Source organism: Myodes glareolus, chromosome 3 (genome assembly GCF_982192425.1).
Source record: "Myodes glareolus chromosome 3, mMyoGla1.1, whole genome shotgun sequence".
NCBI classification, from domain to species: domain Eukaryota; kingdom Metazoa; phylum Chordata; class Mammalia; order Rodentia; family Cricetidae; genus Myodes; species Myodes glareolus.
Window position 1 is genome coordinate 114,909,633 of NC_142028.1, and position 23,079 is coordinate 114,932,711.

The following is a 23,079-nucleotide window of genomic DNA, read 5'->3' on the forward strand; positions in this document are numbered from 1 at the left end:
AGATGAGCTTCATGGTAAAATAAAAAGTACAGATGGGTTAGTTTAAGATACAGGAGCTAGCTAGGAATATGCATGAGCCTTTGGCCAAATACCATTGTAATTAGTATCGTTTTGTGTGATTATTCGGGTCTGGGTGGCCAGAAAATAAAAGAACAGTCTCTGCTTACACTGATGATATTATTACTTAAACTAAATCCTATTTTGACGGACTTTAGGTAGAAATAGTCCCCAAATTCTCATACTACTTAAACTTTTGCAATTTAATGAGTTTTTTAAAAATGCACTCTGTCTTTATATAATTATAAAATTATGAGTGCCTTTAAAATACTTAATTTTCATTAAATTATAATAAATATATCTTGTATATATATGTTTCTAATAAATAGCCATTCTATTATACATCTCCTCTTTAAAAGATTTTTTATTAATAGATATTGAAAATATTTAGCACAGCAGCTTGAAGTGGTATATTTCAGTATAGTCTGGGTGTGTCCAGTTGCAGGACCCTAACAAACATGTCTGCTATGTTCAATAGCAGATGTTTAATAAAGAGCAACCAAACATGTAAAATTACCATATGAGATCACCAAGGTCACACACTGATATTTACCATAAAAAAGTGGTTATTTTTCCTTACTACAAAATATTAGATGAGCCACCCCACATCCATAATTTTCTTCTTTCTTAATATTTTGTCTGCAGAAGATTTAAGGTCATAATCATTTTACCTTTTCTTTGAATTAATCTTATTGTCTCCTCGTTCTTGAACAGGGGTTACTACATTATCATTGTGCCTTTGAAGAAGTCTCGTGGGAAATTCATCAAGCCATGGGAGAGCCCTGACGAAATGGAGTTAGATGAGGTAACTCTGCCTATGGTTTCTGCATCCTTCTGTAGTTGCTCTATGTAGGCCTCCTAGCATTTTGGTCAGGTGTCAGCTATGGTACATCTGGCAAATTGAGTGAACCAGTGCCCTGGGCCTGTTATACCCTAGAAATCTTAGCCAAGAGTCTTTTGTTTTAATTAACAGATTGCAATCCTTTTTATCCTTGTTGTCTTTACTCTTATGCTATCTACCCATTGTAACCATGATGCAGAAGAATGGAAGGTGATGTCATTACTATTAATAAAATTCCAGAAATACTAGTTAGTTTGGCAGTTGCCAAGGCTGTTACAAATGCTTAATGCTCTTTGTAAAACATTGCGTTTAACCCAGCCTTCAGCATAGTTTCACAGAATTCTACTGTTTCCCAGACATTTATTTGCCTTATTTTCTGGTCCATAGGTTTTCGGGGTTTTGGTATTAAAAGTGCATTTCATTGCAGAAAAAAAAAATTCTGAGCAAACAAAGACTGTGATACAAAAGGTAGCAAACACTAAAGAGTTTGGTATCAACTTTCAAATCTTTTCCCTACATGATTCTATTTATTAAGTTCTTATTAGATTCATTAATTCTATTTCTTGAAATACAAGAACTTTTCAAAAGCAGTTTGGTTTTATGTGTATGTGTGTTTTTCCTGGACATATATTTGTGTGCTGTGTGTTGGCGTGGTACCTGTGGAGATCAGAAGAGAGTGTTGAATCTCTTGGAACTGGGTCTTACAGACGGCAGTGAGCCCTGTGTGGTTCTGGTAATATGGTCTGGGTCCTCTGTTAAGAGCAACATTAATGCTCTTAACTGCTAAGTCATCTCCCCAGCCTTATGTACTTTTTAAAAGTAATTATTACAGACTTCTGTGCAGTGAGAAAACTGGCCCCAAGTATTTACCAAGATCTCAGATATGAGAGTCAGCTATCAGAGCTAAGAGTCACGTTTAACTACTACAGAGTCTTTGTTTTAACAAAATGATGTTAAGTTTATGAGTCCCTCCCAGAAACATGAAATTTTAATTTACGTGGTTTATTTACAACATGGGCTGTATCTCAAAAATAATCCTATTATTTCTATTTATTCGCTTTGCCTGAGATTAGTGCAAATGGAACAAGGACAATGATTAATTTCCTTACTATGTTACTAGGAATTATTAGTTTTGAAATACATCTGCACAAAGGTAACTATGATCTGACAAAAAGAGGGGGGATTTGGGGGTGGGACTTGAATCCTGTGGCAAATGTGAATCATCTCTCCATGTGTGACTCATCATCACCTACCTGTTTTATGAGTTAAATTTGTTCAGGTTCAGAATTCTAGACAAGTTCAAGGTCAGGTCTCTGCTTGCATCACTGTCTAGCAATTAGGCAATGTGACTGCAGTCCCAAATGACACATTTTAGCAATCTGGTCACATAACTTAATTATCAGTTTATCATCAGTCAGTTATGATACCAGAGAAACAGAATCCTTATCTAAGCAGTTAACCTTAAAGCAGTCTATACTATTTAACTAGCTCTTAGCTGAATTGTAGGATTATCATTAGCAAATTCTTGTTGAAATTGGATTTTTAAATGCAATGATAAGTTGTGGAATCTATAAATATTTCTACTTAGTAAAAATGAATTTTCAAAGCACTGGAATCCAACCAAGGCAAGAGGACATCAAATGCTTTCAGTAATAAGCTTTTTCTTAGAAGTGAAGCTATTTGATAGGAAGGAATGGAAAATGATTCTCCTTTACAGCCAGGTTTTAACCTCTAGAATGCACAGACATTCTAATGGATTAAAATATAGGGCTATGTGACATTGAACGTTCTTGCAATTAAATTCCACAGGTCTGTGCTGATGATTCCCATAACAAAGGGTCATTTTAATCATTGTTTGAGTTGTGGTGCATTAATCTGTATAATAGCTTGATAAAGAACATTTTATTAATTCAAAACTTTTGGGTCAGGATGGGTTGTTTCCCACTTTTCTTACTGATATAATTGAGACCACATTGCGGAATTAATGGTGGAAGAAATAAGATATGCATTGACTGGAAAATGAAAATTATTTCTGATAAAGAAGTAAAGCCCTTGGTATAACTTCTGGAATTATGTCCTATATATTTTGTAACTGTTGTGGAGGGGAGCAAATGAAGGAAGGCTATGGCCTCACTCTTTGCCTTGCCTGCTCATCCTGTTTCTGACCCCTCCTGACAGAACTTATTTTTAGCCTAGTATGAATGACCAAAGCCTTTTAATAATTTTAAAATGAACTAGGTAGTGCTAGGTTTGACAAAGCAGAGTTCTACTCTTAAATGTATTTGATCAAGTACTTTTTCCCAAGGTCTATAATTCACATTGTTGGAAATATACCAAGTAGAACAGTGGCCTAAGGGTATTTCCACAAGTATGCTTTGCATCTAGACCCACACAAGACTAAAAAAGTTTCCTTAAGCAAGTTACTCTCTAAATTATATTCTGAGCTCATTTTTTTTTTTGGTCTGGGTTACTATCTGAATGATAAATTCATAGCCTGGAATTCTTGCTCTCAAGGTCAAACTGAGCAGACCAGGCCTTGATAGTGGCAATGAATTTTGGGCACAATGACTCCCAAATGTTAGTTGTATTTATTTCAGGGCAAATGATGTAATGTGCCAAAGCTTTCATTGCACTTCACTTCAAAACCTTGTCATAATGTAATGAGCTCATTGTGGCTATAATTCCAGCCTCTTGGTTAACTTTGGTGTCATTTAAGCTCACTTGGGCCACTTAAAGTATAAGACTGGAAGAATCCTATTCCAGATTAAACTTCAGTGAATGACTGCTCTGGACCTAAAAAACATGAAAATGTTCTAATATTAAATCCCAGGGCACTTGCTTTATGTTTTCTAAATAAACCCTACCAAATAGTAATCGTGGGAATGATGTTGATAAATTATGACAGCTGCCTATATCTGAAATGAGAATGGAAGCGAGATAGGGTTTGATCAGTGAAGGAGAAGGAGGGATGCAGTCACATAAACAACTGATGGTAAATGTTATTGATTGGCCAACTTCAAAAGACTTCTCAGCACATCTGGAGTGTACTCCCCACAAGGGTTATATAGACTACCATTGACTGCACACTGGCAAGAACCTTTGTAGTCTCATTTAAAGTATAATATTACATTAGACATTTGGAGAAACAACTTCATGTTAAGAAACTTGAGAAAATAGAAAGATCATATTCATCTATGTTAATCAAAACAGATACACAAAGATTACATACATGCTGAGTAAAAATGATTCAAATGATCAGTGATTACACATGACATTAGATTTCTTGATTTTGTGCAAAAAATAGGTTATGTAAAAATTAGATGGAAATATCTCTCGTATGTGTCTCTCTAATGGCTGGTTTAATTTTTTTGTCACCCATGAAGTGTATTTGTTACAAGGAGTTGCCTGTTCATCCTAGCCTCCCAGAACCAAAATAATCACACAGAAACCATATTATTTTAATCACTGCTTGGCCCATTAGCTCTAGCTTCTTATTGGCTTATTCCTACATCTTAATTTAATCCATCTCCATTAATCTGTATATCACCACAAGGCCGTGATCTACCAGCAAAGTTTCAGCATGTATTTCTCCAGTGGCTCCATGGCGGCTTTCTCTCCGTCTTCCTTTTCCCAGCATTCAGTCCAGTTTTCCCCACCTACCTAAATTTTGCCCCATCAACAGGCCAAGGTAGTTTCTTTATTCATTAACCAGTAAAAGCAACATATAGACAGAAGGATCTCCCCCACCATATAGTCATACATTGAATATTTTTATCATGCTCTAATTTGCTCATTTAGATTTCGAGATAATTGTGATCTATTTTACATGGTTATTGTGGGGAGCGAATGACCTGAGTTCATCTATGCTTCTTGAAAGAGTGCCTGATACCCAGTAAGTGTTAACTAATGGCCATTATCATCATTATATACAAACCTATGTTTGGCAACAGAATTGTAAGGTAAATTTCTGTTCTTTTATCCTGGAAGTTGGAGCACACGTGAGTGGCCCACATGCTTGAATACATGGAATTTAGATCCAGATTTGCCAAACAGATCATGTCTAATCCCCTGCTCCTCTATAAATGCCTTTTATCGCATATAATTTTAGTTGTAGCAATAAGTTCAAATTTCACAGACATTTTTAGAGCATGATAAATTAAATATTATTGATACATGTCATAGGAACAAATTATTTCATAGCCAGAGGGCTTTCTTCCACATTATTAGATTTTGAGTCAGCTGGGTACATTTGTGGCTCTCAGTGTAAAACAGACTACATTGCCTGTGGTTGCTGACAGAAGCATTTGCGTCTGGAAAAGGCCAGTAACTATTTCCTCTCAATTTCTGCCTTGATTATAACAGCATTTCTTTCCAGCTTTTGAAATTTTTAATTTATGCGTGTGAGTGTCTTCCCATATTCACCATATGCATGCTAGTACCCAAAGAGGCTAAAAGAGAGCCTTACATCCTGTGCAGCTAAAGCTATAAATGGTTGTGAGCCACGGTTTGCCTTCTGGAAATCAAACCTAGGTCGACTGAAAGAGAAGCTGGGCCCCTTGACTGCTGAGCCATCTATGACTCCATCTTCTGCCAGCATTTCTTTGTATAAATTATATTTTACCTATTTGGCTTTACTATTTCCTTTCCAGCATAAAAACCAAGCACAGTAGTTTTGCTGCCATATCTTCCTAAGCCCTTTAACTTTCGTTTACCAAAACAAAGTTGATGTTTGCTCTCAGGTACATAGGCTTTCCCTAGTTTATACTCAGACTCATCCCCTTTCTCCACGGAGATTAAAACAAAATAAAAGTTTTGTCTAAAAAGCCACTAAAAAATGATCACTTGCTTCCAAAGGCATTCAAGACTGCTGAAGGCTTCTTCCTAGCGAGATCCTATAAAATAATATGCGACAGGAGAAGACAGAGATAATATTACATTGTTTTCAAATCAATTGTCATATCATTAATGAGATTTCCTTCCAAGGAAAGTCAATAAAACACAATGAATTATTCAAACATTAATTTTAGGTTTTCTTTTTCTTTATAAATACAAGAAGTGTGTGTATGTGTGTGTGTGTGTGTATGTATGTGTGTGTGAATTTATGTTTTCTTTCCTTCATGATATTGAAATTTATTCTTTTCACCATACTGACCATGTCACCAGTCTAAATACTTGCTCATCAGAGCTGTATTATAGGCAAAGTTGACTCAATGGGAAATTGTCAAGAGTATCTTTCAAACTGGATAGTGAAAAACATAAGCAGAGCCAGGCACAGGAATGAGTGACAATATGTTCTTCAAATACATAAATCAAAGTTATTCATTACATTCCAAGTCTGATAACTTTGGAGAATTTTCTTCGTATAAATTATCCCACTTGTAAAATGATGACGTCTTTTATGAAAACATAATAATAATTAGCATGTAGGTGGCTTTGACTGGTTACTCATTGTTTCATGTATCTCCCATGAGACCAGGCTTTTGTGCATCAAGCTGTCCTTCTTCCTTGAACAGGTTATGATGTACTATTGGCCTTTTAAAGAATTTCGTTAGTGTAGGAAATTATATGAGCTTCCAGTGAAGGTCTAATGCCCTGTGTTTTGACGTCTGGCCCTCGCAAATCACTTTGGCTTCTTAACTAACAGGAAACAGGTGATTAAAAATCATAGCCGAGAGTCAGTGATGCTGACTTGCTGGAGAAAAGGTGAACAAACTCGACCAGGTTCTTCCTAGTCCCGGACTAATTTCTCCTTTAAGACATCAATAAGTTAGTTGTTTATGTTTCTTTTTTCTGTTTGTCACTTTTTCCTTAAGCTGCTTAAGGAGATATCTAGGAAGCGCAGAAGCATCCGTTATGGGAGAGAAGTTGAATTAAAGCCATATATTGCTGCTCACTTTGATGTCCTTCCCACTGAGTTCACCCTGGGGGATGACAAACATTATGGTGGATTTACAAACAAGCAACTGCAAAGTGGACAAGAATATGTTTTCTTTGTGTTAGCAGTGATGGACCATGCAGAGTCTGTAAGTTAATTATGATGGTTTCTGTTTCCTCCACTTGTTCATTTTCACCACTGTGCATGTTTATTTGGGGATACATCCAAAATAATTCTCACAAGCTGGCATTAAGGTAACATTGGGCTGCCTGTCCTTCAAGCATTATGGAGTATTATGCAGGATCCTACATTGCATACAAGATGACATGTATTTCAGGTCGATGTGAAGCACCAAATGGATGGAGGTCTGCAGCACACAGCGTAGCATTCCCTCCATTACCACTAAGGTTTTCTCTCTTTATTTTGTTGAAAATGATCTACTTTAAGAAAACTACTGTTCTAATGGTACATGATCCAGGGGATGTTAACCTATGTGTTTGTTAGGAAACAAAAGGCTCCCTCATTCAAATTGCATGTTGAAAAATGTGCACAAGGGCAGTTATTTAATGTATTCTTCTGTAACTGTGAGTATATAGTGCCTTTATCTAGATTTACCAGTGTTTCTAAGAAGAGGTGAGTACAAGCACCTTCTTCAACGATAGAAATGTATGAGTGACTTTATCAGCGAATAGCCAAGAACGATACACAATAATTCAATGAGAGTGAGAATCCCTAAGGTACTCTAAATAATGAGTTGTCTTGTTTTATGTAATTCATCTTACTTCTGTGTCATTTTATGCTTCAGTTGCTTTGAGGGCTTTAAAAAATGAAAAGAAAAATGTGGAGAAACAGTAGACTGGAAGTAAAGTAGCTGTTTAACGTGGTGGTTTGCTTTAACATTTAACAGATATATTCCTGTGTCCTAAGCAATACTTAAAGTCTGGTGTGTTTGGCAGCTGAGTTGAGTTGGCCTCTTTATTTAAGAAGCCCACAGTTTATGAAAGGTCCATGTATCAGGACTGTGTTCTCTTGTAGAGCAGGTATTGTCTTTCAATGGCTAGAGACGTTCTCCCATGGAAAATCAGAGGACAAAGGCAGCCTCATTTACCATTATGTCTAAATGTCATTTCATGGTTTTCATGGCGTTTCAATACATCACGATGCTCTCTGGATCTAGTTGATGGTTTCAAAGTAAAATATCAGGGGAAAGGAATGGAAGGAATCATTTCTTTTTCACTAAAAATAAAATAGAGAGACACTTAAGAGGAAAATTCATCATATAGTTCTAGGAATGTTTCAGAAGGTGTACTTAAAATGCTTGGGTAAATCACAGAATTCAGATAAGACATATCATCCAATCCTGCAGACTGGTGATGGTGCCTTACTTGGGAACTGTGGGTTCTGAGTTTTCCAGGTATTCCTACTCATGTCTAGATGTCTCATCATTGATATAATTTCTCTCTCCCTTATTCTTTCATCCCACTATCTCATTAATGCTATAACTAATAAAAATTTTCAAATTTTTATTAATTCTCCCCCTTTCCCAACATTTTTCTTTTGTTTGATGTTATCATGCATGCATATAATGCATTTTAATTAAACCCTCTGTATTCTCTAACCTTTATTTTCTTTCCTATTCCCTCATTACTTTTTATTTCCAACTTTATGTTTTGAATTTGGCTTGTTTAAGGGTTTTGGTTTTTATTTTTTCAAGTAAGTCCACATAGAGCTAGCTGTACAGGACTATCTACTGAGCATGGGAAGCTCTCATGTTCTGCTTTCCTGCAGAACTCTCCCTTGTCTAAGAATGCCCCATCTAGGGGTGCAACTTGATTACCCACCCAGCACTACCATATTGGGATTTTTATCTGGTTTGATGCTCTGCAGGTCTTGCACTGCTGAGTTCTTGCATCCAGAAAACACTCTTTCCTTGAATTCAACCACTGCCCCTGACTCTCTCAGTCTTTACACTCTGCCTTTCCTGATAATCTCTGAGCTTTGAGAGGAGGGCACATAATTTACATAGATGTCCCATCTAGAGCTGGCCACTGTTAGTCTATAGTCTCTTGTTCTCTGCATGCTGATATGTTGTGGATCTCTATGTTAATCACCTCCTACTAGAAAAAGAAGTTTTTCTGATGAAGTTGAGAGATGCACTAATAGATTAATGAAATGATGATTCATTCATTCATTAGGAGTCAATTTAATGCTGTGTTCTTTTAGTAGAGCTATAGTAGTAAGTTCTCCCCTAGAACCTGAGGCTTCTCTAGTCACAGTTCTTTGCCCCAATTATTTCTATTGTATGTCTTGACAATCCTCTCAAAATAAACAATGTTTTACCTACATGACTTATGTGATTAGGTCATTGTGTGCTTCATAGCCAATAACTGTATCCATTTTTCAGTGATATGGTACTTTTGGAAGCTTCAGATCTCAATGCAGATTAGTAATAATAACTATAATCATTCCAATTGTTGCTTTGCAGTTTTCAGAAACAAAAAGCTTTTTTTCTATTCTTTTTACCTCCCTTAACACACAGCTTTTTGCTAATTTATTGTCTCCCATTTGGAGTATCACAAACTGGTTTTGAATGATATAATGTTTAATCTCTTTTATTATTTCTTCCCACTAAGCAAATTCTACTTTCCATGAGGCTGGTATCATTTTGTGCCTGTTCTTTCTTTTCTTCTTTACATAAATCTCTTTCCTGACTTAAGTTAGAAATTCATGTGCTCTGGAAAGCACTTTCTTTAAATTTCCATTTTGATTTCCCATTTTGATTATTATCTCCATTTGGTAAAGAATTTCAAATCATCTGGTTTGTTCACTTCTATCAACTTGAGATTAGCCTACAAAATGGTAGGAATTCTAAGAAACCAAACATATGAAGAATTATGTTTCCTTGATATATAAGCTCAATGCTCAGTTCTTTATGTAAATTATTATGTAATATATGTTATCTACATAAATCATATCTATCCATCCATGCTTCAGTCCTTCCTATTCCTCTTCCTCTCTCGCTCTCTCTCTCTTGCTTTCAAGTTATATCTCAGAAATTTCCAGAAATATACTCAATTTTCATGTTTGATTCATGGAAAATCTTGAATGTCTTTAAACCTCTGTCCTGGGAAGTAAAGAAAATAGAAAACAATAGCAAAATTCAAATATGCAGGGGAGCATGATCTTTGCTTGTCTTTTGAGCTTGTTCTAAATTTAGACTATATGCCTTTAAGTAAGTCTTTGAAAAATGGAAATTAAAAACTTAACTATATTTGCTGATCTTGAACAAGTATATCCAATTTTGTCTTGGCATTCTCAGCCACTTGAAAAAAGGAGGTTTTGTTTTTATTTTTTGTTGTATTTTTTCTGCAAAAATTTGTTGAGAACTTTCTAAATACAATTACTATGCTAGCCACGCTAAACAAATAAACATAAACAGCATGGAAATCCCAAACCTTCCAGGAGTTTAGTTTCATCAGAGAAGATCAACTGTTCTTTCACATCTTTGAAAACAGAATCTCATGCATGCCATCAACAGGAAATGCATGACTCGATGAAATTGTTATGTTTGTATCTAGTGTTCTAGATGAAATTATTATGTTTGTATCCAGTGTTATTTTTGAAATGAATTCCACCAGTAAACAAGGCAGTGTTTAAGTGAGTCCTTGGAAAGTAGTTGCATTTTTAGAACTGTTACAGAGCTTGTGAATATGTTAATTAGTAAGGATAGAACATTTAGGAAGCAACAACAAAAGCTCACTGTGATAGAATGTTCTAAATATGGTAAGAAGGTTTAAAACAAAAGTGCTGAGGCTCCTGATAACCATGGTGAGGTACGCAGGTTTCACAGACAGATTTCATAAGAGACAGCCCCTCGAAGGCTTTACAGTTGCAAGTTAGGATGATAACTCCAGTAGCAGCTGTAATCAATAAAAATGCAGAAACTCTGGCTCTGTACAGGAGCGCCTTAAGGGAGTTTTAATGAACAAATGGTATCTACGACACCAGCAGTGTAACCTCAGGTTACTGATAAGTCAAACCTGTAGTCTCTTTTCACAGGAAAGAGTAAAAAATTGGGAATCAAGACAAAGATATAACTGGTCAGAATGGAAGCTCTTCATTTGAACCTGAATGTTCAGGCGATTGAAAGTGAAACTCTCTTGCTCAAATAGTTAAAACCAGTAGGAAGGAGCTAAGGAAGTACAGAATTAAGAAAGCCAGGAAGGGACATAGTAAGTGTTGCTCAACAGGCGCAGGTCTGAAAAGATAATAAAAACCCAAGGACTGAAGAAAGACAATTAGATTTAGTAAATGTTATAATAGTACCAAAGCTCACAGGTGCTAGAAACAGGTGAGTTAATGGAAGAAGACACATGCAGCCAGTGGGTCTGGATTGACTTGGAGTAAAACACAGAACTTAAACGTGGTGGGTTCAAAGAGATGCTTTATTTTATTTTAGTGTGTGTTTTGTTTTTGTTTTGTTTTGTTTTGTTTTTCAGAGACAGGATTTTTCTGTGCAACAGCCTTGGCTGTCCGGGCCTCAAACTCAAAGAAATCAAATCACTTGCCTCTGCCTCTCAAGTGGTGGGATTAAATAAAGGCATGTGCTACCACACCATGCAAAAATGCTTCATTTAAAATGGGACAAAGTGGAGTGAAATAGGATATTACAGAAAAAAAAAGCATGTTCTTTATTGAGTAACTGTGCTTTGAAGATAAGCTATCAATTTCTTTTTGGAAACAAGCATATGAACTCCTAATTGGTAGCTGTCATAAGGTTAAATAGAAGCTACCAAATCCCTCCAGTTCTAATAATTGTGCTTCACAAAGCTATACCATCAGTTCCATACATCTTGATTTCTATTTGGCACTCTCTTTTGTAACTGTAGACTTAAGCGCCCTAGAAATGGAGAGTACTGATAAATGCTGGTGTGCTCTAACATTGCACTAAATAATGTTTCTTTTCCTATGAAAATGTTTGCCAGTGCTGATCTCTGTATCTTCATGACATGGATTATCGCATGTCCAAGGTCTTAGAACAACAGTGTTTCTGACTTCAGAGTCGCTGCTTGCTCATTGGATTGTTTAGTTAGATTGGAGGAGACTGAATCCCAAAATCTGTAAACTATTCTGAAATCACACCCTATTGGATTTCAGAGCATTTGGACTACCTGTTTTGGATTAGGAATACTCTATTCTAGCATCTTTATTTTTCTCATAGCAATTAATAAATTACCACAATGCAAATGGTTATTGAATGTTGCTTCTTTTTAAAAGCTAGTTCTTCATTTTGACATTAATATAATTACATTATTTTGCATCTTTTTTTCAACCCTCCATGTACTTCCCTTGCTCTCAAATTCATAACCTATTTTCTTTTAATTGTGTGTGCCTAAAAAATATATAAATACAACCTGCTCAGTTAGTATAATGGTAATTGTATGTACATGTTGTCAGGAAAGAGCATTTGGTATTGGATAACCAGTTGGTGAGCTGTTCCCTAGAGAAGACTATTTCTCATCTCTCAGCCTTCCATAGTTGCGTTTAATTCTTTGTGTAGAGTAGAAGCCTTATGAGATTTTTTTTCTCTTCTGAATTACCATATCTATTGGTATCTTTGTTATTAGGCACCCATTTTGGTAGAATTTCATGAGTGTTGTGTTCCTGACATTTCCAGGAGACACAATCTCATAGTATACTTCCTGTTCCTCTGGCTCTTACACTATTATCCTTCTGTTCCTTCTTCCACAGTGACCTCGGTGATTTAGGTGCAGGCTGGGTGCTGTAGATGCATCAGTTGAAACTGATCTCCACGACTCTGCATTTTGCTCAGTTGTGGTTTCCTGCAATGGTGTTTCTCTTCTTGTTGTAAAGAGAAGTTTCCTTTGATGAGGAATGAGAACTATACTTATCTGTAGATATTAGGGTAAATGTTGAGAGTGTAGGTAGGGATCATGCTGATTTCATACAGTCACTGTTAGAGATTCTCCTTCAAGAGCTATGTTGACTAGCTACAGACTGTTGGCCATGTTTACAGTACCAGGTGTGGTTTCTCTCTTGGTGAGTGGACCTTAAGTCCAATTGGAGTGTTACTAATTGCCACCGAAGCATCTGTGCCACTATTGCACCCTTGGAGTTATTAGGCCATTTTAGCTGTTGATATAGTTCATAGGCTTCATGTCTGGGTTCCCTCCTTTAGCTTGTGTGGCTCCTTTTGGTACCGTGAATACTAGTCTTCAGGGAGGAGGCTTTCAGGTCAGATCCACCTCAGGTCCCCTAGTCCTATGTCTAAAGTGCTTAGCATCTTTAGCAATAGGAACTTCCTTTGACTTCTAGGAAGCAAACAAAGGAAAGAAAAATAGCCTTCTTGGGGAATCCTTTGGATAACCATAACCAATAACTTAAAAGAAAGCTTCTCATGCCCGTTGTTGGGAATTTGTTAGACAGACTATGACCTTTGAAGGGAACCATGTAAGCCCAGATTTGATACTTAATTAAGGGTACTTTGGACTTCATGAAATTATATATGTAAATTCCATGATAAAGGTACCATTGAAGTTATTTACACCATTCAAAATGATTTTGTTATATCTCTCTCATTTCCAGCATTGTAAAATGTCCTTCTTCCTCTCATATTTCCTTATTTTGTTTTCTTTTTTAACTCATCCAGTATTTGCTTAATATGTTTTCATCAACCTATCATCAAATACATTATATCATGTTTTTCCCTCTCAATTTAGTGCAAAAAATACCCTTTAGAAAGACATTGTTTTCTAACTAATGGACTCTGTTTATCCTTAGAAAATGTATGCAACCAGCCCATACTCCGACCCTGTTGTGTCAATGGATCTGGATCCTCAGCCAATCACAGATGAAGAGGAAGGCTTGATATGGGTCGTAGGTCCTGTCCTTGCTGTGGTCTTTATCATCTGTATTGTGATTGCTATTCTTCTTTATAAAAGGTAAGTCTGCTCTATATTTTAATTGTGACTTTGAGGATGACTTAGATTTAGAAGAATGAATCAATTTCTACGATTGTGTGTAAGATTTTTTATGATGTATTTGAAGACTGTCCAGTAACTAATATTAGAAAACATGTTTTTGTCATGCCTAAAGCAAGCTGGGGTAACAGAGCTTGTGTCGTGGTCTTTTATTGTACAGAATGTACTCTTTCAGCCTCCATATTCTATGATGCATTTTAATGACCAGTTTTTATGATAGCAAGATATTGGTATACCCCAAAGAGCTCATTCTATGCAAGTTTCAATTTGACTTTTAGATGATTATTTTCAAAACACATGTTTACTCATTTCTATTCATTTCATAAATCTGTTGTGCAAAAGTGCTAAAATATTGCTGTTTTTGAGGGTTTAGCAAATATAACTAAATGATTAAGGATTTTTTTAAAGAAAAAAGATAAATCATGAATTCCCTTTCAGTTTTTCTGCATTTTTCTAAATGTTCACTATTAAATTTGCTATTAAATGCTAACTATAGTCCTTATACATCTCAAAAGTGACCTGATTAGTATTTTTGTCATTTCTACCATTATTCCTTTGTTCTTATGTTCATAGAATAGGCTTGCTTTGTTTTTTGTTTTGTTTTTCTTCATGTTCTCTGATCCTCTCTGGAGAACTGTCTTCTATAAGGGTGTATTCTATTTAATCCAATACAGAGAGAAAGTTGAAATGATAAAAGACAAAGCAAAGTTAATAATCACGATCCATTAAATTGCCTAATCTATCTTGACGTTAGAAAGAAAGAGATAAATATCCTTAGTTATCCCTTCAATCCCTTTTTTTCCCTTCAGATCACTGCCATCACACAATTGCTCAAGCTGTAAAATAGCACAGTGCTCGTGATCAATGGCAAAGTCTTCTCTTAGGGGATGATTTCCATCTCCCCACTTTAGTCTTTATCTTACTGGTATGCATGTTAATGAAGCTGTTATTTTTCTCACCTCTCTTCTCTATAAGACATAAAAGTAGAAGAAATGCATTGTCCTCATGCCGCAGGTCAGTTATGGATCCTATGTGAGCCAAGGCAGGAGTTGGTGCCCTTTATATATGTGTGCAACAAGTAGTAACAGAAGAGAAAGGTTGGATTTTTTTTTAAAAAAACTAAATTATATTTCTCATTGTTATCTATAATATAATCATTCAAATGGTCACATCTTATACTGGAATCTAGCTAGAAAGAAAGTACCTATTCACAGGTCCCTTTCTAACCCATGTCCAGTGGCATTTCTGATATTCAAAATGTGCAGAATGCATACCTCATTTTCAGGTCATGTTTTATTATATACCAATTAGTAAGTAATCCTATTGTATTTATAAGTTAATTATGTACATATGTGAAATTAATAACTATAGCCTTGATAATTTTTTAAAACTACACTTATATTTTCCTTGATTTATCTACATGTGCTTGAAGAGAATCAGCTAATTTATTGTTTTCCATAATCTTGCAAGACGAAACATCTGATTTAAAGGTCTCATGACTCTGTTAAAAGAGTTGTTTTTTTCGTGTGTGCACATGTAGCCTCGTCTAATGTGATTGTCGGAAAATGCATACATCCTCGAATGCTAAGTATATTTAGCTAACCATCTGAAGGCCACGGAGCATTTCTGAAATAGAAATGCTTGATTCAGCACTAAAAAATGTTCCTGACTTGAAATTTAAGTAGACCCAACAATGTCCTTCTTGATTATCATGAAGCAGTTCAAGAGGAAATTTGTACTCAGTGAATGGTGTCTTTTATAGCTTGGACTCTGAACAAAGTTAATTATGTAATATGAACTTCACTCTCTTAGGTGCCTTTTGGGGTACACATAGATCTTTGATCATGACTCAAAAAGTATCACAATTGGCATTACCATAATTAAGAAAATATTAATATTTTATTTCCTTGTGTAAATAATGTTTAGAGATGTCAATAGCATAAAACAGAATGGGGTCACATTGATTTGGGCATTGCCTTTACCAGATACACTTGCTTACAGAATGATTCCTTGTGTGAAACAGTCAGTAGCTTTTGCTGGCTTTCCATATTAATAACTGTATTTTACCCTGCAACTTGAGGCTTTGAGACTTTTCCCTTAATAATTATATTAATATGGAAATGTGACACTATTTTATGTCATTCTGTACATTTGACTTTTATTCTGCTCATTTTTATGTCTATAATACATTGATACATGTGACGAAACAATTACTGAAGCTTTTAAATGGCTCAAATCTATTTACTGACTTTTCAGAGTATTAGACTACAATTAGTAGATTTACAGTGTTACAAATATTACTTATTTTTATTTCTTTGTAAAGATTTTCATAATTCATTTATCCAATGACTCAACAATATGAATTCCGAAATAAGATGCTGGCAAGGCCTAGAAAAAAATGGAATATAAATCAGGAGCCTTGTGGTCAAGGTCAGCTTCTGTGCCCGAAGGTCTAGAGAGTCTTGTCAACATCTCAAACTTCATCATTTACAAGAAAAATAAATGAACTATACAAGTGAGCTTTTTAATAATACCACTCCGTTATCTGGGAACATAAAAAGATAACAGTACTGCTTTATGTTTTTCCTACTTTATATGTATATGTGTGTATCTAATTGTGGTGTATAAACCCAGCTTGTCATCATCCATCCACCACTGAAAATTAAAATTCACCAGGCCACTCATGTCTTCCACATCCATCTACTTTGCACATGCTACTATGTAGCATTCCATAATTAGTTCTAATAAAGCCTGAGCATTATTAATAAAGCAAATATTTTAAAATAAAATATTAGCATGAATTTATGGGAAAGATTCAAAATGCATGATAGTGTCTTTTTCAATGTCATGGTGTGGGAAAGAAAGTGCAAAATATGAAGCTAGAAAAACCCAAGACATATTATAAGCAGAAATAACAACCTTGGGTATGACAACTTATCCCATGAAGAGAGAAACGTCTTTCCTTCTCCTTAGATACCTGTGTGTATTTTATGAGGGAGATGAGACACAACTAATTTTACCCTTTTCAGCTGATCCTAGAGTCTCCTGTTTGTACATCAACTTACATGAATTTCTAAATTATCATCAGACATATCATAGCAGACATTCATTATACCTTGTGAAAAAAGCTAAGCCCATACCTAGCTCAGGGTCAGTATTATATTCTGCAACCCAGAAGCCTCCCCTGCCTGGAGTCTCAGTCTTAACTCCATGCCACTCCTCCTACCTTGATCACTCTTCTCATCTCTTATGTCTGAGTTACTTCCTCTCTTCCTCTATTCAGGCTATTGTAAGCCCCCTTTTCTATGTCCTTGAAGTCTAGTTAAGGATGAGTTAACCTGTTGCATCTGTAATATTGCCCCTTGTCTTGACTCCTGTTTCTCCTTGTGCCGAGAACAGAGCTACACTGCACACATGATTTTATAAGTATCCAATAGTATTACATTTACTTTCCTCCAACTGTTTGTTCTGCCGCTTTCTATCAGTTTCATCTTGGCCTATGATATAAACTTACCTGTTTTTCAAGCCTTCAAATGTAGATATTTAAACAAATACTAATGCATATATAGGCTAAATCAAGTAATCTTGTAGGAGAAGTGTTAACTCTCCATCCTTTCATATGAATGTTCAAACAGCTTTTCTCTTCCATACAGAGGAAATTTCTTACACTCCAGTCTCTGATAAACTCATTGATTTAAAAGGAAGTGAAAAGCATGTACATAAAATTGTTTTTATTTTTTTTAATTCAGGACGCTAGGTAAATCACTTTACATTTAAGACCAGAATTAAATAAATAAAATAAGTGTGATATCATTGTCATCCTTCACTGTGTGTGTGTTTATACAGATAAATGTGATTTTTTTTGAACAGTGATGAACTGCATTGTCTATAGTATGTGTGTCTACCACACAAAGCCCTTTGCTCACTGTGTTCCCTCCAAATGAGTATTGTTCAGATTAATTATTTCTGGAGAAAGCTATTCCCTGAAAAATAGCTCCCTATTTAAATAGTCAATGTATCATCATAAGGGGAAGCATCTATGAGTGACTGGTGGATGTGTTTACAGAAAGTAGCACCCCCTATGAATAAATGTCTGTCTTTTCTATGGCTAGTAATAAAATGCTTCTCTGAATTAGCTTAGTTATACAGCAGGGGCATGCACTTTGGTTTTATAATCACTAGTATTAAATTTTCCAATACTTAAAAATGTATTTAATCCTTTATTATAAAAAGACTTACAATTGCCGTACTTGTCAAGAAGTGTTGGAAAATTATTTCTGCTACTTTATTTCATTGTGGTGTAATGTTCCAGTGCTCAAAATTTTACTCCATGCAATGCAATTTTCAGAATTCCATGTCACTAAAGAATGACATACTTCTTAGCTGAAGGCTTTATAGTTATGAAATTCTGTTGCATTTTCATTAAGAACACTAGTTGTTTTTCTGAGTTAGATCTTAAAAATTCAATGTCATGGTCATCATATACGTGCTGTATTGATTAATTTTCACAGCATTTTTATAAAGGAGTAAGTGAAAGTGAATGCACCAGGGAAACCCCTGCATTCTTTATTCAGTGCTGTGGTCTCATGGCTCCATCCTCTTCCTGATTAGAGGCCTGCAAACATTTTGATGCGCTATTGTTTACTATTATGTGTGAGCTATGTGTCTCTGCTGGTGAGCACTACTTTTAAAAACTTGGTTGTCATGGTTACTCTTGTTACCATTGGCCAACTAACACTAAGCCTTTCTTTTTTTTCCTTTTTTTTTTCTTTCTTTATTTTGTGCTGCATTAAATGGAGCAGTAAACCTGACAGGTGAGGAATAGAGACCAAACCCCTTCCATGCTCAGTAAAGAAAAACTAAGCTACAGGTAGACTGGAAGTGTTGATGAGTTGTGGGTGGGGCTAGCATAAATGATCCTACCTAGCAAGTGGAAGCTGGACAGAGCCTATATGTAGGTGAAAATTTGGATTTTAAAATGACGATGAGGGAAATATTTTGCCGTTATCAAAATAAAATAATGGATTTCGTTAAAACCAAATTTAGAAAGCAGCACAGCCAGTCTCTGAGTTCTATGTTCAGGGGTAAATGAGTATACGTGTGTGTTAATGTGTCTGCAGGGTGGAGATGTGAGTTGTCCTGTAGACCTCTGTTTCGTTTGTTTGTACCTCTTAGGGAACACTCTTACCAAATCCAAATTATCCCTGTGCCACCCAGACCTGATTTCCAATAACAGAAATAATAATAGCTAAAATATATTTGATGATGATTCCAGATTGCTTTCTCCTTTTTATCATGAATATGCAAATCCACACTATTTATTGATATAAATGCTTGATAAAAATTCACCTAACATAAGGATCTCTGAGGTCATCTGCCAGCACTGCAGTCAGCAGCCTTCTGAGAATTTGCCAGAATTAGAAATTCTTAATTCTCACCCAAGAAAACTAAAGTCCACAGGCTTGACACAGCAGCCCATGCTTAACTGCCGGCACAGCTGATTCTTGTGCACACTTAAGTTTGAGAATCCCTGTTTGTATCGCTGTCTCTAATATAACCATATGTTTCCCAGCAGTGAACTCTGAAGTGACAGGAGAGAGGGTCTCCATTAGTGGACACCACAGGTTTTCATTAATCCAGCAGAAGAGTACAAGTGATTTTGTTTCAGCCAAAATACATAGCACCTACTTCTTGTCCTCAGGCTTCATTGTAACAGTACAGGCACTTTACAGTTTATAATCCTTCCTCCATGTGCTCACGTTAAAGTCAGACCAAAATTTAAACATCAGTCTCCTTTTTCATCGGTGAAGTAACTGAGAAGACGACCTCTAGCAGATATACATTTAGGTGGTTTTGAGAATACAACTAGGGGCCGCGAAAGAATAAAATCTGAACCACTTCTTCAAATACTAACAGTAGAGATTTATAAAAGTTGCATTCAAAACCTGTCTCCAGATCATGAATACAATCTTCTAGACAAACTGATTTCTCGGATATCTTTCCTCAGTGGGAGCTATGTAAACGGAAAATAAAGGTAGCAGTTTTGATCCCTGTGGAATGTCACACAATCTTTAGTTCTCTCAGCACAATTTCTCTATATGGTACATACTTGTCGTGTTAAAAAGTAAACTGAAAATAAAATAGGATAATCTTAATAGGAATACTACAATAGGTAATATATGAATGTTTCTGACTACTGCTATTATTTTCTAGTTGAAAATAAAATTATGGAACCTTGGAACATCTAATCAGAAATTTCTATGGCTCAGATTCATGTCAGGCCTGGTATAGGCTATTCCATCCTCTTCATATTTTATAATAGTAAATTTTTTTAAAAAATAAACTACATAGAATGATTATTGATCATAACCAATACTGTTTCTTCTAATTCTTTCTCAGATATGCTTTGTGTGTTTGAAACACTCCAATTCTAGTAAATAATGTTTCTACTGGTAGTAAGGCTATAGGCAGCCACAATCATGCCTTTGGTTTTCATCAAAGCTAAGAGAGTCTTTGATCTTGCTGGTCATCTCATTTGAGCAGACGGAATAAAAGAAAAATTAGCTATTATATGTCCAGTAGCCCCTTTCAGTCTATCGCAAACTGCAATTATATGGAATGTTTTATTTGTATGTAATTTTAATCCCTTATTATGATCTTTCTAAGGCTCCTGTCCTGACAGCTGGTGTAATTTCCAGCTTTCCTACTATATAAAAAAATTGATTCATTATAGAATGTTCCCTCAGCATAGCTAGTGCCACTCATCATGGCCTCTGGGAAAAGGAAGATAAGGAGGCTGCTTGGAGATTCTCTCAAGAGTGAGACAGTTTCCTTGCCCAGATATTTCTAATTCTACTTTCCATGCCCTGGAATAAATTGCAGCAGAGTCACTGTGGAAAGGAAGAGAGCTGCAGGCTTTAGTCACTGGGCTGGCACATCAGTAAAGAAGTGTGCCTGTGCTTACTTACCCACAAAGACCCAAGCCTCAGAAAAGCCCTGGGTTGTGGCCTGAAAGGGCCAGCTGTGAGTATCCCCTGAGATCAGCAGGCTCGCTGAATTCCTTTGCATCCATTTAGCATTGCTGCATCTTCAGTGATAAAATTATCGCCTCATTGTTGTGAGACTGATACCCATTGCATGACTGCTACCTGAAAGTGACCATCGTGTCCTTCTTTTCACATGGGACCTAAGCTGCTGTCATCTTTCTCATTGCTCTTTCCAATCCTCCACCTCTTCTTTTCATTTTCAGTTTCTATTCCCTGTAACTAGAGATGCCGGTACTTTGGGCATAATTCAGAATCATCACTTTCCTTAGATTGACAGTGTGGCAGTACCTTCTATCCTAAGGCCCTCCTTGACAAATTTATGTAGGAAAATGTAGTTCTGAGATGGGTTAATGTATGGTACTTAGAGGACAAGTGCCTGATAGGACCTTCCCAAGAAAATTCATTGCCTCCAGGATATTTCACCAAAGCATTGTACTTGAATAAGTCAAATGCACATCATCTTTATTCCAGGCTTCTTTCATCCCCTGGTTATTTCTATTTTGTGTAGATGAACAGGGATGAAAAGACTTTTCTGGCTCACCTGTATAGCATTAAACAAGAGAATACTTTAGAAGGCCACAACCAACAAGACAGGAGCAATGCTTGCTAGTCTTCTGTATCATGGTCACAGGAAAAGTATACAAAAGAACCTAGTCATCTATACCACAGTCATAGAATTATACAGGAGAACCTAGGCATCTATACCACGGTTATAGAAGTATACAGGGGAACCTAGGCATCTGTATCATGTTCACAGAAGTATACAGGAGAGCCTAAGCATCTATACCATGGTCATAGAATTATACAGGAGAATCCAGGCATCTATACCACGGTCATAGAATTATACAGGAGAACCTAGGCATCTGTATCATGGTCAGAGAAGTATACAGAAGAACCTAGGCATATTGAAGTGCCTTTACCGAAAGAAGAATTTTTGCTTCGAGCAAGGATGAGACTGCTGGTATTAATATTGAAAAAAGGCAATCTGAAAAATGCTTCCATTTGCTACATGGGGTTTTAAAAGAAATTATTTGTATTTGGAAGAAAATGGATGAATAAATTTTATGAACAAATCACATTTTTGTATTTGAAAATTTGTTTAACTTTTGGCAACGTAAGAAAGTATATCTAATTAGGTCTGCGTTAAATCAAGGAGATGGTGAATTACAGATTTATATAAAAAACCCTTCATGTGTCTTGAAGTATAATATAATCATTAGGGGAATTGATAACTTCTTGAAATGAAATTACTTTTCTCTTTTCTGTCTGTGATTGACTGCCATTAACAAAATATTAAAGTTTGTTACATAACACCACTATACACACCCACTACTGTCATTATTCCTCCCAATTTGAGAAAGAAAGGGGGTGTTTTGTCTTTTTTTAGTCCCAGCTCTCCTTCTAAGCATTAGGATATCTTAATATTTTAGAAATGTTTTACTGCACTTACCGTCAATAAAACTGTATTTTGTAGCCACCAGTAATATATTCTTTAAAAGAGAAAGGGGCAGGAAGGGCCTAGATTGAGGTCAGTCAGTTTTTCCGTGGTAATGTATTAGTTTTGTCTACCAGAGGCATACAGTCCTATCTACCACAAATAGCACCTGTAGACAAGAGGGTTTCGGAGCAAGAATTTGGATGTATCTTAACATAATGCTTCTTGCAAACCCAAAGGCAGGTGACCTGAACTAATCATTTACTTCCCTACTGAAGGGGCATTTGAGATTATCTGTGTTAACAGAACGTGTGCACATGAAGAGCCCGTGTAGGCTCACAGAACAGCATCTGAACAGGGTCACAAAGCTTTTTAATCACCAAGCTGAGAAATCGAAACCAAAGCATGGAGGGAAGAATGGTGTAAGGACTAGTTACTTGGTTAGTTCTTTGTTTATTTTACTTGTCTTAAGTCTTAAATTTTCATTTTCCCCCTATAGGAAGAGGGCAGAGTCGGAGTCCAGAAAGAGCAGCTTGCCGAACAGTAAGGAGGTCCCTTCACACCACCCAACAGACCCAGTGGAGTTGAGGCGCCTTAACTTTCAAACGCCAGGTAAGTGACTCACTCTGTCTGTCACAGACTGTCATAGTCCAATTGGCATCGTCTTGAGAAATGATATATCACCAGCTTTGAACCATTTTGTCCATCCCGATCTTTTGTTTTAATATGGATGAAGTTCACTTATATATACAATAGAGAGGAATTTAATTACTTTGTTAAATCTAAAATGGGACGGGGAAGAGAAAGATGTATAATTTGTCCTT

At 36.0% G+C, this 23,079-nt stretch overlaps 1 protein-coding gene across 20 annotated transcripts in view; it reads left to right on the plus strand.

The window, feature by feature from the left end:
- The window catches only part of Ptprd (protein tyrosine phosphatase receptor type D), a 1,378,451-nt gene that overhangs the window by 1,245,127 nt on the left and 110,245 nt on the right, over nucleotides 1-23,079 (plus strand). For all 20 annotated transcript variants that reach the window (XM_085686142.2, XM_087904910.1, XM_087904905.1 and 17 more), the window contains 4 exons: nucleotides 772-862; nucleotides 6,712-6,921; nucleotides 13,575-13,735; nucleotides 22,755-22,867. In XM_085686142.2, coding sequence (XP_085542268.1) covers nucleotides 772-862; nucleotides 6,712-6,921; nucleotides 13,575-13,735; nucleotides 22,755-22,867 — 575 coding nt within the window. The remainder of the gene's footprint in view (nucleotides 1-771; nucleotides 863-6,711; nucleotides 6,922-13,574; nucleotides 13,736-22,754; nucleotides 22,868-23,079) is intronic.